Source organism: Sciurus vulgaris (assembly GCF_902686455.1).
Source record: "Sciurus vulgaris genome assembly, chromosome: 17".
Taxonomy (NCBI): Eukaryota; Metazoa; Chordata; class Mammalia; order Rodentia; family Sciuridae; genus Sciurus; species Sciurus vulgaris.
Genome location: NC_136478.1, coordinates 56999857 through 57016570, shown reverse-complemented (window position 1 = coordinate 57016570; position 16714 = coordinate 56999857). Strand labels below are relative to the sequence as shown.

General features: G+C 40.5%; 1 protein-coding gene across 3 annotated transcripts in view; it reads right to left on the bottom strand.

Moving 5' to 3' along the window:
- Positions 1 to 16714, bottom strand: part of SAE1 (SUMO1 activating enzyme subunit 1) — a 64867-nt gene that overhangs the window by 44143 nt on the left and 4010 nt on the right. For 2 of the 3 annotated variants that reach the window (XM_079119556.1, XM_079119555.1), the window contains exons 2-5: positions 15556 to 15667; positions 10049 to 10222; positions 7431 to 7573; positions 6023 to 6122 (exon numbers count right to left, since the gene is read on the bottom strand). In XM_079119556.1, coding sequence (XP_078975682.1) covers positions 6023 to 6122; positions 7431 to 7573; positions 10049 to 10222; positions 15556 to 15667 — 529 coding nt within the window. The remainder of the gene's footprint in view (positions 1 to 6022; positions 6123 to 7430; positions 7574 to 10048; positions 10223 to 15555; positions 15668 to 16714) is intronic. The other variant, XM_079119557.1, reaches the window with a different exon arrangement.

Below are 16714 nucleotides of genomic sequence, written 5' to 3'. Positions count from 1 at the left end.
CAGCAAAAGAATGTCCTGCAGTGCTGCCCAAGACAATTTGCTGTGGTGATGGAAATGATGCACCTGGGCTATACAATACCAAGAGCTAGTGTGGTTACTAAGCACTTGAAATGTGGCTAGTTGAGACTCAGGAATTCAACTTTTTATTGCACGTAATTTTAATTATTTTAATTTAAATAATCATGTGGCTAGTGGTTATAGACATCTTCATGAACATAAAGCTGCTTTTAAAAGGCAGGTGGCGGGGGGGCTGGGGAGATAGCTCAGTCAGTAGAGTGCTTGCCTTGCAAGCACAAGGCCCTGGGTTCGATCCCCAGCACGGCAAAAAAAAAAAAAAAAAAAAGACAGGTGGGAGCACACATGCAATATGAAACAAATTCTGAAGTTAAAAGGCAAGCAAAAGCAACTCCAGATAGTGCTTGGACATACATACTTATGTACACATAGTAAGAAGAAATATACAGGAATGAAAAAAATTGAGGATGATCACTTATGTGGGGAGGACAGCCATGGGTTCTCAACCACATAGACAATGCTAATGCTTTAGACTACTCATGGTGTTTCCTATATCGTTTTTATTCTGTGTTTCAATTATTGCATAATAAATCCTGATGTGTTGTTTAGATTTATAGACAGGATACAACAAATTCAAATCAGGCAAAGTGGCGCAGGCAAGTAGATCCCAGGAGGCTGAGGGAGAAGGATCACAAAGTTCCTAGGTCAGCCTGCAAAACATCTCAAGACTCATCTCAAAATAAAATTTAAAAAGTGGCTAGGGGCATAGCTCAATGTTGTAGCGCTTGCTGAGCTTGCGGAAGGCAAGGGGTTCAATCCAGAGACCACAAGGGGAGGGGGGGGGGCCGGAAACCCAGCAGGGCCATGGGCTTTATCTGGCCTTCCAAATGTCTTTCTAATTCAAACAAATGAATTAGCAGCCCTGAAGTTACCTGGTTAGAAGAAAAGGTTGGAGGAGCAGGGGAGAAAATAAGAAGGATCATACAGATTAGTGTGAAAATATTAAAACCATTTGGGTGGGGCTGGAGATGCGGGGATGCAGCCTGGCATGCATAAGACCCTAGGTTCCAACCCCAGTACTGCATAAAAATAGAGGAGACAGCTGGGGGAAGTGGTGCATGCCTGCAATCCCAGGGGCTCTTAAGAAAAAACTTTTAAAAAAGTTAGCTGGGCACAGTGGTACACACCTGTAATCCCAACAGCTTCTGAGGTTGAGTCAGGAGGATCTGAAGTTCAAGCCCAGCCTCAACCACTTAGTGAGACCCTGTCTCAAAATAAAAAATAAAAAGGACTGGGGATGTGGCTCGGTAATTAAGTGCCCCTAGGTTCAATCCCTGCTACCAATAAACAGATAAAGAGGGCTGAAGATGTAACTCATTAGTAAATTGTCCCTGGATTATATCCCCAGGACCTTCCCTCACTCCCCAACAAAAGGGAGATAACAAAAATGTTGGTTTTTGCCAGTTACAGCTACTCAGAAGGCTGAGGTAGGAGGATCACAAGTTCAAAGCCAATAAAAAACTTAGTAAGACCCCATCTCAAAATAAAATTTGAGAAGAAAGGGCTAGGGATATAGCTCAGTAGTAACAATCTCCTCATCTCAATCTTAAATACTGCTCTAAGTAAACAAATAAATAGAACCAATCCTCAACTGTGAAATTTCTTAACTGATTCATGAAGAGTATTAACGGTGTCCCAAATTAGTTACCTACCATTTTAGGAGCAGGGGCAAAATTAACTCTGCATTTCCTAGTATATCATGACTAAATCCTACTTCACATTTAAATTTTCAAGAGTTATTACAAAGAATAACCACTGCCGGGCAATTCATCATCTCCAGAAGCCCCAAACAATCATAAAACAGAAACATGAACAGCAACACAGGGATGTGACAGTGGCCTTTTATCCTAATGATTTTTCAGAATGGTGTCAATTTTTACATATTTTATCCTACCTCTTCATAAAACTTCAGTTTTCCTAGAAATTGCCAAGGAATTCACCTTGTAAGTCATCAGGTGAGTCTGTGCCCTCAGATCGCTGTCTATGCTCTCTACCATCTTTTCCTCCCCCTGCAGCTGAGGTATCTGGGCAGGCCATTTACTTTTTTCTGGCTTTCCCATCAGCTATAGACTGATAGAACAGAACTGCATGTGCTGCCTACACCCATACAGTGCTTTACTCATAGAAAGAGCTGGCTGTCAGTATGGAGATTCCTCAAAAACTTAGAATGGACCCACCATTTAACCCAGCTATCCCACTCCTTGGTTTATACCCAAAGGACTTAAAATCAGCACACTACAGTAAAGCAGCCATATCAATGTTCATAGCAGTTCAGTTCACAATAGCTAGATTGTGGAACCAACCTAGATGCCCTTCAATTGATAAATGGATAAAGAAACTGTGGTATATATACATAATGGAATACTACTCAGCCATAAAGAATAAAATCATGAAATTTGCTGGTAAATGGATGAAGTTAGAGAATATCATGCTAAGTGAATCCCAAAACACCGAAGGCTAAATGTTTTTTCTCTGATAAGTGGATGATGATACAGAACAGGGGTGGGGGTGATGTGTGTGTGTGGCAGGGAGGTAAGAAAAGAATGGAAGAACTTTGGATTGTATAGAGAGAAATGGGGTGGGAGGGGGTGGGGGAAGGAAAGATAGAGGACTGAGACAGACATTATTACCCTATGTGAATATATGATTACACGAATGGTATGAATCTACATTGTGTACAACCATAAAAATTAAAATTTGAACCCCATTTGTGTACGGTGAATCAAAATGCAGTTGGTAAAAATTAAAAACAATAAAAAAAAAAACAAAAAATTTTAAAAAAAGATTAAAAAAAAAAAAAAAAAAAAAAAAAAAAAGAAGAAAGAGCGAGTTGGCTGTCTTACAGTGGGGAAAGCCAGTGTGACTCTGCCCTTAAGTTTGTCATTTTGTTTATCTCATTTCCTCTGATTGCATACTAAACCAGGTTCTGATGCTTGGCAAACTCATCCTTCACAAGTTGACTCAAACACTTCCCCTGGGAAACCTTTTTAGACACTTCCTCACCACCACCTCTTTTTACTCTCTTCTTTATCTCCTGCACATCTCTGTCTATATCAAGCCTAAATCTGATGAAATCTGTCTCATGACTTGTGCACCCAAAAGGAAGCAAACAAACTACTGATCACCTCAACAGGCCAGGCATTTTCCTACTGCCTTATTTATCATCATGGCACAGGTGCTAGAATGGCCTAGTATCTTCCTAGATGGTGTGAAAACCACAAACTGTTTTTCCTCTTTGTTTTTCAAAGTTTCTAATTTAGGAGCACAATGTGTACCTTGAAGCAAAAGTGGCTTTACAACATTTGGTTGAACCCAGGAAAAGGGGTGAGGGGAAGGGAACTCTAACCAGAAACCTTTCACGGGAAACAGGAAGTGGTGGCTTCCCCACCCCCATCTTGCATTCTCCAAGCATAACCTAACTAGTTATTCTGTACAATTTAAGCAAAAGGGGTAGAATCTGAATCAAGGAATTTTTCTGTATGAAGAGTACTTCAAAATCACACATGTATTTCTGTCAAAATACAGGAAGCATGTTATAAGGTGGCAAAGTCAAGGCCAAAACCCAATTCAGTCCAGCCCTTCCAGGGTACTTTTGGTGAGGCCTCACCAAGACAAGGTTTGGAATCCCAGGGATTGTCATCAGGAATGCACTGAATGCCCTGCAACCTTAAGGGGCTCTGGGTTGGAATTTAAGCCTGAATTGTCCAAGTGTAACAGCTGACTAACAATGTCAGCTGGGGAATATTTTCATACCTTCAAATTCGACCCCTCATAGGAAGAAGCTTTACAAAAAGCTCTGACTGTGGAGTGCTAAGGAATGGTGCACCAAGGCATGGGCTGCCCACATTCTCCTCATAGTGAGAGAAAGTGGCTCCCAAAAAGTTTCCAGATCTACCCCAGTGGGCACCATCAGAACTGCCTCCAGGAAACTTCCAGCTGTGAATGGCTAACAAAGCTCAGGCTCTCTCCATCTGAATGTAAAAGACATGCTTCAATCAGAGAAGGCCCTTAAGTCATAAAACCTTTCACACCAAGGCCAAGTGTCTCACTTGTAAGAGGGTGTGATTTATAAACCGACAGCACCCACAAAGCTGCTTTTGTAGTCCTCCCCCACCAAACTCAGAGCTATGCAGATAAAGCTTGACTGGGTCTTAAATTTAAAAAAAAAAAAAAAAAAAAAAAGGACAGAAAAAAAGAAAAGGACTCAAGCTTTGGCCAAAACACCAATGTTCACTCTTGATAATTATGGTCCTGTGAATAGACACTAAAATTAGGGCTTAATAATTCCTCTGTATCACACGCAGTGCATCAAGCTATTCCAATACAAACACAAAGAGCAAGAGAAAGAAAATCTCCAGCACTGCCTTGCTGAAGCCATAGAGCTCCACTTCTGTGGTTTTCTGCAGTCTCTTTTGTGGTTTCTGCAGTCTTTAGAATCCCCCCTTTACAGCAATTTTAACTTGACATTCTGACCAGCTGTTTTTCTTTCTCAACATTTAAATCTACAAAGCAGAGTAAATATGAACTTGGTCATGTCTTTCCTCTCACTCTAACAAAACCAATTCTGGTCACTTCAAATCACTCCCCATCACATGATTCTCTTTTTCTCAAATTCCAGCACAAGCTACAGAAATCATCAACTTCTGATCCCTTTCCTACTCCTTCGATAAAAGGAATTTATTGCACCAAATCCAAACATAAAAGTATCCTCCTGGACTGGAGATGTAGCTCCATGATGAAGCACTGGCCTTGCATGAACAGGCCCTGGATTCTATCCCCAGCATGCTCCCACACCACATAACACACATGCACATATGATAAATGCATGTGTATGCATATTGTACATAAACATATCTACATGACTGATAACATTGCCAACACTAAATGTTTTTCTTATTAAAGAGTTTTGGTAAAAGAAGAAAAAAAAAACTTTAAAAAAGCCAGCCAAGCATGATGGTGGCATACCTCTAATCCCAGCTATTGGGAAGGCTGAGGTTGGAAGACTAACTTTGAGGTCAGCTTGGGCAACTTAGAGAGGCTCTCTCATAATTATTTAAAAAAAAAAAAATGTGCAGGGGGAGGGGCTGGAGCTATATACCTCAGTGGAAACGAAAAAAATTTTTGTATAAAAGTAATGGATTCTGCTCAAAACCATGTATCAGAGGTAAAAATCTGTGGTCTATGTACCAAAAAAGCCATGCAGGCATGTTGTTTGACCTCCATGGTGTTTACCAGAATAGCATTCAAAGCAATTTGAGTATGGTGCCAGTTTTAAAACGTCTGGGAGAGAGTATACAAAAATCTGCATTTCTGATTCACTCTTTTCTTTTCGCACCAGGAACTGAACCCAGGAGTTCTTAACCGCGGAGTCATATCCCCAGACCTTTATTTTGAGACAGGATGTCACTAAATTGCTTAGGACCTCACTAAGTTGCTAAGGCTGGCCTTGAACTTAAGATCCTCCTGCCTCTGTTGCCTGAGTATCTGCAATTATAGGCATGCACCACCACACCAAACACCATTTGATTCTCTTGAAAAGTCCTACCCTGAGCTGGGCATGGTAGTGTACACCTGTAATCCCAACTACTCGGAGGCTGAGGCAGAAGGGTCACTGAGCTCAAGCTGCACCAGCAATTTGGTGAGTTGCTTTGTTAAAATAAAAAATTAAAAGGGCTGGGGACAGAGCTCAGTGGTATAGCAATCTTGAGTTCAATGCACAGTATTGGTGGAAAAAAATTCACCTTTGGAATTGGACCCACATTTCCTCATGGTAACAGCTGTCTGGCACTAAGCAGCAGCATTTCCCACTACATGGGGGAAGCATGGGCTCTCCACTCAAGACTATTCTACCAGGCTTATTTCTCTCATTTACAAATGTAAAGGCCCATCCCATCCCCTAGAAGACCCAGTGGCCCTAACCTCTTCCTCCCCCCCCAGTTACAAGTACCTTTTTGACCATGGTTGTCTCAGATGAATCAAGTTTTGCTCTCTTAGTATCAGGTCCATCTTCCACTCCTTGGCTAACTTTGGCAACTTTAGTTTTCTCCCTAGAGGGTGACAAGGGGAGTCTACCCTATGAATCATGCCAGTGAAATAAAAAATGTTACCAGCTCCTAGGGTAGGATTGTAACAGCGAAAGCTTTGGGGTCATTCAGGTCTGGGTTCAAATCCCAGCACTGCCACTTATTTATCTGCTCTGTATGAACAGCAATCCCTGAACCATGACTGTGAGAAAAGAAGTAGCACAAATTGCTCAGTACACTGCTCAACACGCACGATCTCTCAATAAGTGAATGTGATTCCTGGCCTGCTTTTCACTACTATGACATCATCTACTTATAACATGGCCAAAGAACTAGATATTCTTTTTTCTTTTCTTCTTTCTTTCCCCTACCACCCGTGGAGATTGAACCCAGAACCTTGAAAACCTAGGAAGGTAAGTGTTCTACCACTGAGCACCATCGCCAGTCCCTAAGTATATATTCCTAAAGTCACATAATGCTAGAGTTAGGAGATATCTTGAATATGTTGGTCCTTCCCCCGCTTGGATTACATAGGCAAGAAATCTCCTGCCAGAGAAGTTTTAGCAACCTGCCTAACAGGCTGAACAAGAGAGCAGTTCTTGAGCTCTTGGTAGGAAGTTCCACCCCACCACACAGGGCCTCTCTTTAGCAAGCTGGGGAAGGGGTGTGTGTGTGTGTGTGTGTGTGTGTGTGTGTAAGGGGTGTGTGTGTGTGTGTGTGTGTGTGTGTGTAAGTAACTGCAGTTCAAAAAATCCAACTCACTCACAGATTTACAATACTGTATTATCTGCCATCTTTCATCCAGAAGCTACAAATCCAAAATGCTGCAGGGTCCTGTCATGTCAGAATTACTAATGTCTGCAACCTCAATGTTCAAAATGAGGGAAAGATCTGTTGGTTCCAAGGGAGTTGTTTCTGGACCTTGGAGCTTTTCCAAGGTAGACTTTGGCTGAATGTGCCAAGAGTACCCATCTAACTATTCTGTACTCGTTAGGGTACAAATGTTTATAATCCAAGCAAGTCTTCCCTATGCAGAAAATGTGGGTTCAACACCTAAAGTCCAGGTTAATCAAACACCCAGGTGGTATACTTTGTCATCAAACTCTGCTTGTTTTAGGCTTTAAAATTAGACCATTTTGGAGGGTAGAGGCTATATCTCCTATAATTGTGAACTCACAACCTACTGTACTCAGTAAAAATGGTTAATGGCTTGATTTCAGAATACCCTGAGTATTAATAGTAACATATTTTCCTTACATCCTTCATTTCCTACCAGTAAATAAAACTAAATTTTGAAAATATCTTTCCTTCTCTTCCCCTCCCAACACTTACTCTACAAATTCATGCTCTCCAAGATTGGCAAAAGTATACCCATGGTAGCCAAAAACATCTCCTGTGAAGAACTTGATGCTGTTTTTGTGGCAGATTTGATCAATTTTAACTATGACATCCCTGGAGCAGCAAGTTAAGCATACCTGCAAAAAGAAGAAACAGTCTGGGTGTGAGTTCTGCAAACTGTGACTCACTGCCCTGATGTCTAAATAAATCTTAACAAACAGTCTTTCTGGGCATGTTTTAAAGCCAGTTTCAAACTGGTACGACAGGTTCTTTGGGTGCTACTGGTTAGAAGACAAAAGAGAAACCACAGGTTTCAGTGCCCAGAAAATGCAAATTATGTGATGGTCACTTTCTATAACCCAAAAGAAGTGTGTTGGGGCTGGGGTTATGGCTCAGTGGTCGAGTGCTTGCCTAGCATGTGTCAGGCACTGGGTTCCATCCTCAGCACCACATATAAATAAATGAATAAAATAAAGGTTCATCAACAACTGAAAAATTAAAAAAAAAAAAAAGTGTGTTAACCCAGAAAGGAAAAACCATTTAAAGAATGTTTATCCTGGGCTGGGGAGATAGCTCAGCTGGTAGAGTGCTTGCCTTGCAAGCACAAGGCCCCAAGTTCGATCCCCAGCACCACAGAAAAAAAAAAAAAAAGTTTACCCTAATCCACAAACATATAAAAACCACATATCCTTGTTTTCATGAAAAAGATAGTGATAACTTACCAAGTTACTTCTAAACCATTAGCCAAATCTACTAAAATCTAAATAAGTGATAATAAGAAAAAAAAACTAATTTTTTAATTGACCCAAAGATTATGTTTAAACATGAGGGTTTTTGGGCTGGAATTGTAGCTCAGTGGTACAGCGCTTACTTAGCACATGTGAGGCACTGGGTTCGATTCTCAGCACCGCATATAAATAAATAAACAACATTAACAACTAAAAAAATTTTTCTAAATAAAATAAAATAAATGAGGGCTTTTGTCTCCTTTTTTTATCTTCCCCCCTGTGCTGGGGATAGAACCCACAGCACTCTATCACTGAGCTACATCCACAGCCCTTTTTTTATTTTGAGACAGGACCTTGCTAAATTGACTTCCCACCCACTTTTTTGATTGATATGTTACGATGAAGATAAACAAGTCCCATTGAAATTATTATTCCAGTTTGCAGTGAGAAACTTAATCTGAAAGTCAAAACAAAAGAAAGGTTACACACCAGGTGACCGACCTTCCACCCTGACTTAATAAATTGGTGAGTCAACAGAGTTATCAAGGGTGCTCTGCATCCTCTGGCTTGTATTCCAATAAACTGAGGTATTGGAAATGACCAAGTTCTACTGCACAAAACACTATCTTTTCAAGAGAAGCTTTATGATCACCATCAAAAGACAACTTCCAAACTGCACACACTTTCTCCTGAACATAAGGCCATTTTCAGTTGATAGACGCTTTTTGCCTAGAAACTGAAATAATACTCAGAGAAATGTGTTCCTTTGGTGTTTCAAAGGATGTGGTTACCCAAGGGGGAAAAAAAAAATCACATCTGAAAGGTAAGAAAGCCACAGGGGACACACACAACTAATTGATTAAACGGAACCCCGCAGAGTCAGAAGTGACTACAACCCCTACTAGGAGCAGTCAAACAGGGCCCACAGAGACACTCACTCTCCCCTGAGTAGGCACATAACACCAGCCTCATGTATCTGTCCTAACAACTCTCTCTAAACCTACGAGTTTATGGGATACCTAAAATAAACCAAATGTGAACTATGGATAAGGAAATGAAAAAGACATGTCCAAATGGAAGGTATCTTATTACCTGCAATTAAAAAATAGAAGGAATTGGTAAAAAAAAAAAAAAAAAAAAAAAAAAAGTATAAATGCACAGATGATCCATCATTCTGAGCCCACGTCTGAACAGATACATGCAGGCTTTAAAATACAACAGTGTGAAAAACAAACTATCCAGCCCAAATTCTAACCTGTCATGTAATGTGATCATTTCAGTTACCGGGCATTAAGTTTTTCCCAAGGTACATAGAACTATGTCTGAAAGGTCACAGACACTGACAGAATTTAACTCATTCTCTTGCATCTGCATGGAGAGATTCAGTAATGAAAGCAAATGAGGCTGAATATACTTCATTTGGCTTATGACTATGGTGATTTTGTCCAGTTATCCATGTGCAAAAAAAGAGACAGACATAAACCAAGATCAGGTGTGTTCTTAATCTTAAGACAAAACACAAGCTACAGTTTGGTATTTCTAACAATAAAATACCACAGAAATTAATCAACAACTTGCTAAGTTTTCAGGGGCAAACATTTGCAATACATGCAGATTCTAGAAGGAAGACAGAACACCAATACTGAAATCTGGTCTAGGGGAACACATACCCAAAGAAGTCAGCAGACAGCACATCACAGCAGGTCCAACAGATTGGACCTCCTGGCAATATACTCGTGAAAGGTACTAAGCCTCAACAACAGAATAGCTTACAAATTTACTTGGGAAAAAGCTCAGAATTCAGATTCAAACACACTAGAATACCTATAACTAATGCTTAAATTTGCTTAATTCTCACAGTAGACTTGACACTGAGAAACTTACAGCATCAAACTGAGTGAAAAATGACTCCGGTTTCTTCTCTATATCCTCAGTGTCCACCTTCACATCCACCATGGGGTTGAGATTCTGGGCCCGCTCCAAAGAGGCTTCAGCCCTATTTCGGCCAACAGACCCAGTACGAATCAGGAATTGAGCCCTTGGATCTTCTGGCGATACCTAGGAATAAATTTTTTATTTTTACTTCTTGAATTTTCTGGAAAATAAACCTCAAAGACAATGACCCTACTTAAGACAACAGCTAAAATACTTACCATCAAATAGTCTTACTGCTCCTATAATAATATGGCTACTGTGGAATCCCTACTCTTAGTTACTTCTGAGGCTTAAATAGGACATTTTAACTTTTTTAATTGGTCATTGATGGTTAAAGAGCACCCCCTTGTGTTCATAGGGGAAATCGCTCAAGAACAAAAGTTCATGCTTTTTTCCACTTAAATCTGCTTAAATGTGTAACTATTGTAACAATTACCAGTGGTAAGAATTGACTAAATACCTATCATGTGCCCAACCCTAAGCATTCATGGAGATATATAGATAGTTTAAAGAATGCAGTCCCTGTCTACAAAGGATTTAAAAACAAATCAATGCAAAAATCAGAAACAACTAAGAATGCTTCAATTCAAACTCAGGAAGAAAGACGAGTGGGGACTAGAGCAGAGGAATTTTACCATAAGGTTGGATGTCAGCACAGCAGAGCCTCAAAGACAGAATACTGTAACTCCCTGACAGCCACAGTAGGATTACAAATTCCATACAGCTCACAAAGCATTTTTTCACACACCAAACATCTAATTGAACTCTGCAAATGACTTCACCACCTTCACCAAGACTAGATTCAACAGAAGTAATCTCCCTTCATCTCCTCCTACCAAATATCCAGGGTACACAACTTCCTCACTATTTTTCCTCCAAGAAAATGAGCTGGCCCTCTTCCATTTCAGATCAACCCCCTAACAGCATTTTTGACCCACCCCATCCTCGCTCTTCAGGGATCTCATTCTATACTGAGAGGCCAGACATCACAATGATTAAGAGCCAGGACTCTGGAATAATTCAGGCTGGGTTAAAATCTTTAATTCAAATCCTGGTTCAAAGACTTACTGTGTGACCTTGAGAGAATACGCAAGATTCACACATAAAATGAAGATGTTAATAACATACACTCATTATTCCTGTACCGTTAGTCATTATTACTATCAGTCAAGAGAGCACAGTTTTCTTGCAACATTCTACTTGTACCCTGTCTTCTCAGACCTTCCTCTTCCTTCCCTCTCTCATTCCTGTCCCTATAGCCCTCCTAGGTGTACCTGCCCCCAAGTTTTCATGTCAAAACCACTCATCTTTTCACTTTGTATAGTTCCATAAACCAATTCAATTCCTCTTTTAGATTTTATCAAAATCTGCTATTTTTTTTCTCAAACCACTCTTTCTGGAGATTTCCTCCTGATCTACCTGAATCTTCTATTAAACTATCCAACTAGTCACTTCCACTTGGATATTCCATCAGCCCTTCATGATCAACTGCTCCTGAATTTGCAGGCTCTGTTGATAAGCCATCAACCACCCTTCCAGTCACCCAAGCCAGAATCTTGGCCTTCGTATCACTGATATTTCCTTGATGGCAAATACACATCGATGTAGCTAAGGACATGGGCTCTAAAGTCAGGCTGCCTGGGTCCTGGCTGTACCACTAATCACTGTGGACGTGGGTGGACCAGGACTTCACTTCTTTCCCTTCAGTTTTCTTATTTGTGAAACTAATAATAATAACAATAATAGGTCCCAGACCTCAGGGTAGTTGTGAGAACTATATGAGATAATACAACCATAAGCTCATAGAACAGGGCCCACCCAGCACCTTCAGTAAAGTTTTAGCTGTTATGCCTATTCCTTGTCATTACTTAAGGTCCATACATATACTTCTATCACTAAAGTATATTATCATATCCATGTGCTTCTTGCCATCTCTATTTGAGGTCTTAGCTCAGATCCCTTTTGCCTCTCACACTAATAAAACAGCCTTGTAAGTGATCTGCCCTGTTATCTTGTGCTAATCATAGTTCTTCCCAGATAGTTCTCCTAGATCTAGATTAGTGACCTACTGGAATAATAATGTCTACTTTATTAGGATGAAGCCCAAAGCCAACTAGGTTACGTTCTCTTTCCATTTGAGGCTAATGAATCCACAGACCCAGAGGACTGAGTAAAACTTTGTGGTTGGGCTTCCCAGCAGAACGTCCCAATGTGAACTTCACATGTGACCTGCCTCTGCTTGCTACTACTTTGGTTCTCACACTCACTCTAAAAACACCAAAGTGCTTATTATATTCCATTTCTAACATACCATTAGACACTTTTGTGTCACATGTCCTCTGCCTAAACACCAATCAACTTGACAAACCCCACCTTGTTCTTTAAAATTTAGTTTCTGAAACCTTTCATGTCTCACTACTACAATCTGAGTCCAGGAGCCTGCTCTTGTTTTTTGGAAAAGAATTGAGAGTAAAAATTGCTGTGAGCATTTTTCTATTGCCAGCACCTAGCAGACTTCATGGTACTGAGTAGATACTCTCAGATGCTTATGGATCTTAAAAACTAAATAAAAAGTTCTAAGGGCAGGCATTAACACCTTCATTTTAGAGATGAACAAACTGAGTCTGAGATGTTTAGTCTAACCTGGGACTTGAACTGTCTGTATGATTCCAAAGTCTTTGCATTTTGCACTACTGCCTCCCTGGGTGTTCTTAGTGAGAGAAAATATAGAAGGGTGAACAACCATGTTGTGTTCATAAACTTTTAAATTATCTGATCTAGACAGACACAGTGCCTACACCTGCCAGGATGAGGCAGGAGGACTGCAAGTTTAAGGTCAGCTTTGGCAAGTTAGTGAGGCTTCATTTCAAAATGAAAACTAAAATAAAAAGAGCTAAGGATGGATGTGGCTCAGTGGCAGATCATACCTGGGTTTAATCCCCAGTATAGGAAAAAAAATTTTATCTGATGGGGGTCTGGCTAGGTAAGCTGAGAACAGGACATATGAAGTCAGTGGTTGTTAACCCACCATGACTATTAGGCTCACCTAAAGAACTTTACTTTTAAATAACTCCCAGGGTACTCTCAAGTGGTCCTCATGGATGAGAACCACCATGTTAGGCAGGTGGAAGGTCCCACAACTCTCTAAGCAAAGAGGTAAAGGATGTGCATAATAAATCTGTTCACTCCAACATTGGACAGCACTCATTACTGTCCTGATGTGGTATCCGAACCACATCCCACACCTCTCAATAGATTATTACCCACCCCATTTCTCGGATTCCCAAAACCAGACAGGGAGTCACTATGTTCAAGTGGTTTCATTTTCCCATGCCCAGCACAGCTACAGTTAGGCAGTGTCGTTTCTTAGGTCTCAGCTCTAACCCTCTCTAAGCAGCAGTCTTCTTTCGCATGAAGCGCTTCAGACTCTAGAGGGCAGTGTGGTTGGGGAAATAATTGTTTTCTGTCCCCTGCCCACTCCTGGCATCTTCCTTGTAGGAATTTTTTTTGCTTAGTGTTTTAAAATTCAATTCAAAAACCAAACTGTGGCTGTAAAATTAAATGAGCCAACCTATGTTTCTCTTCACTTCATAGTACAATTTTTTAAAAATAATTCCAGGTATTCCTGAACACTCACACAAGGTCAGCTTTTAAATTTTTCATTAATTTCCTCATGATATAGTGGCTAGGAAATTAAATAAAATTTTCATTAGCATTTACTTTTGCCTACAGAGACTATACTTCATGCTAGTTACTTAATGTGAGACAAGATTCTTGTTCATTGCCTAAAAGAAAAGAAAGTCACAAATAATACAATGTGACATTACAGTCTTCAAAGTATTTTGCTGCCAGGTGTAGTGGTGCACACCCGTAATCCCAGCAACCTGGGTGGGAGCTGAGGCAGGAGGGTCCCAAGTTTGAGGTCAGTCTCAGCAACTTAGTGAGATCCCTGCTTTAAAATCAAAAATAAGGGCTGGGGTTGTGGCTCAGAGGTAGAGCACTTGCCTAGCATGTGTGAAACTCTGGGTTCAATCCTCAGCACCACATAAAAACCAAATAAGTAAAATAAAAAATTAAAAAATACAAAGAACTGGGAATGTAGCTCAATGGTTAAGTAACTCTGAGTTTAATCCCTAGTACCAAAACAAAAGAAAAAGGTCAGAGCAAGCTATACTGGAGTTGGGCATTACCATTATATTATTCAATAGTGCTGTCATATAATTAATTACTAGATGCACCTATGCTAAGCGACCCACACATATTTGCTCTGACTGCATTTTTTTTTCTTTTTTCTTTTTCTTTTCTTTTCTTTTTTTTTTGGCAGGGGGAGGGAGAATACCAGGGATTGAACTTGGGGCACTTGACCACTGAGCCATATCCCCAGCCTTATTTTGTATTTTATTTAGAGACAGAGTCTCACTGAGTTGCTGAGTGCCTCACTGTTGCTGAGGCTGGCTTTTAACTCTTGATCCTCTTGCATCAGTCTCCCAAGTCTCGATCCATTGAGCCCAGCCTCAATGTTTTTCTTTCTTGTTTCTTTCCCCTTTGGTACTGGGAATTGAACCCAGACATTCCCAGCTCTTTCTATTTTGAGACAGGGTCTCACTAAGTTGCTAAAGCTGGCCTGGACCTGTGATCCTCCTGCCTTAGCCTCCTGAGTCCCTGAGGTTACAGGCATGCACCTCGTCACCCAACTCTTCAAATGTTTGTGGAGAATCTACAACAAAATCTCCAAGGCATCTATCTTCTATTTATTTACTTTTTTTTTTTTTGGTAGGGGGTAATGAGGATTGATTGAACCTAGGAACACTTAGGGACACTATACCACTGAACCACATCCCAGTTCTTTCTATTTTTCTTTTCTCTCCCCCGTCCCCACCTTTTTCTTTCTTTCTGTTCTCAGTGCTGGGGATTGAACCCAGGGCCTCACTCTTGTGAGGCAAGCACTGTACCTGAGCTGCATCCCCAAGCCCCTGCTTTCTAATTTTTATTTTGAAACAGGGTCTCACTAAGTTGCTGAAACTGGCCTCAAACTTGCACTCCTCCTGCCTCAGCTTCCCAACACTGAGGTTACAGGTGTGCACCAAAATACCTGGCTCTGAGACACCTATCTTTAAAATGTACATGTTCCTGAGTCTCATTTAAAACTTTCTGAACCAGAATCACTAAAGCTAAAAGCTATGCTCCAGGCAACTGCATTTTCATTTTTAGGCATACATTAGAAAACCACTTCTCTATTGCTCCATTGACAGCAAGTTCAGTGAGATAACGTGTCTCCACTGGGTCATTCAACTAGAATGAGGTGGAACTGGAATTCAAACCCAGCACTAGGACATTCAGTTTCCAAAGACTAGAGTTCCACTAACATTAGCCATCCTTTCACAACACAAATAGGCATTCACAAATACTGACGCGGACAGATGCAAGAGGGCAGTTATAAGGTGATAACATCACACCTGTTCATGATCCAGCATGGTCAGTCCTTTAACTCCTGCCAGGATGAGATTCTTAGCAATTTCAGCCCCAAGTCCTTTCATGCCAACAAGAAGCACCCGGGAGGCCCGCAGCCTGTAAAGCAGAAACTGTTAACCTCCTGATACAGAACAGTGGAGCTTGTGATCTCAGAACAAAATGACAGGGAAATAAATAATTTTGGTTTTCATTAAATATACCAAAGTTCCAAAGCCTCAAATCTAGAAAACACACAGATTCCAACCCACTTTGCATAGAAAAATTCATTCAATAAATATTTATTGAGCACGTAATATGCCAGGCACCCTAAGTTTGGGAACACAGGGGTGAATAAGAAAGTTTTTGCCCTCCTGGAGGAGGAGACAGATAAACAGATACATAATATATCAAAAAATGACAAAATCAGAGCACACCTGTAATTCCAGTAGCTCAGGAGGCTGAGGCTGGAAGATCTCAAGTTCAAAGGCAGCCTCAGCAAAAGCAAGGTGCCAAGCAACTCGGTGAGACCCTGTATCTAAGTAAAATACAAAATAAGGCTGGGGATGTGGCTCAGTGGTCTAGTGGCCCTGAGTTCAATCCCTAGTACCCCCCCGGCCAAAATCTAATCATTAATGTCCTCTGAGTGTGAAAATGGAAGTTTGAATTCTTGATTTGCCACTACCTAACTGGGTGACCCAGAAAACTATATAATCACTTCAAACTTCAATTTATTCATCTATAAAGTGGAATTACTAATTCTGAATTCATTTCATTTAATTCCCTTGACGACCTGGTAAAAGTTGAAAGCCAAAGCATCCAAGTACAACACCTGACATATAAGATGCTCAATAAAAGTTACAAGAATTTAATAACTTCTCCTTAGGCTCCACTGCCTCACTTACATAAAAGGGTTCAAAAACAGGTTTCAATCTGGATTTTAAAAAATCTAACAGGAAAAAACAAAAACAAACAAACAAAACTAAAGCTGGCATTTAAAGCCATTTAGTATTGACTCTATTCTATTTTACCAGCCTTATTTCCTATTATTAGTATATTACTCACTTCCCAGGCATGCCTCCAATTTTCCACCTTCAGGCTTTATGCTTTTTTTCTTTTCTTGAAACAGGGTCTCACCATGTTGCCCAGTTTGGCCTTAAACTTGCA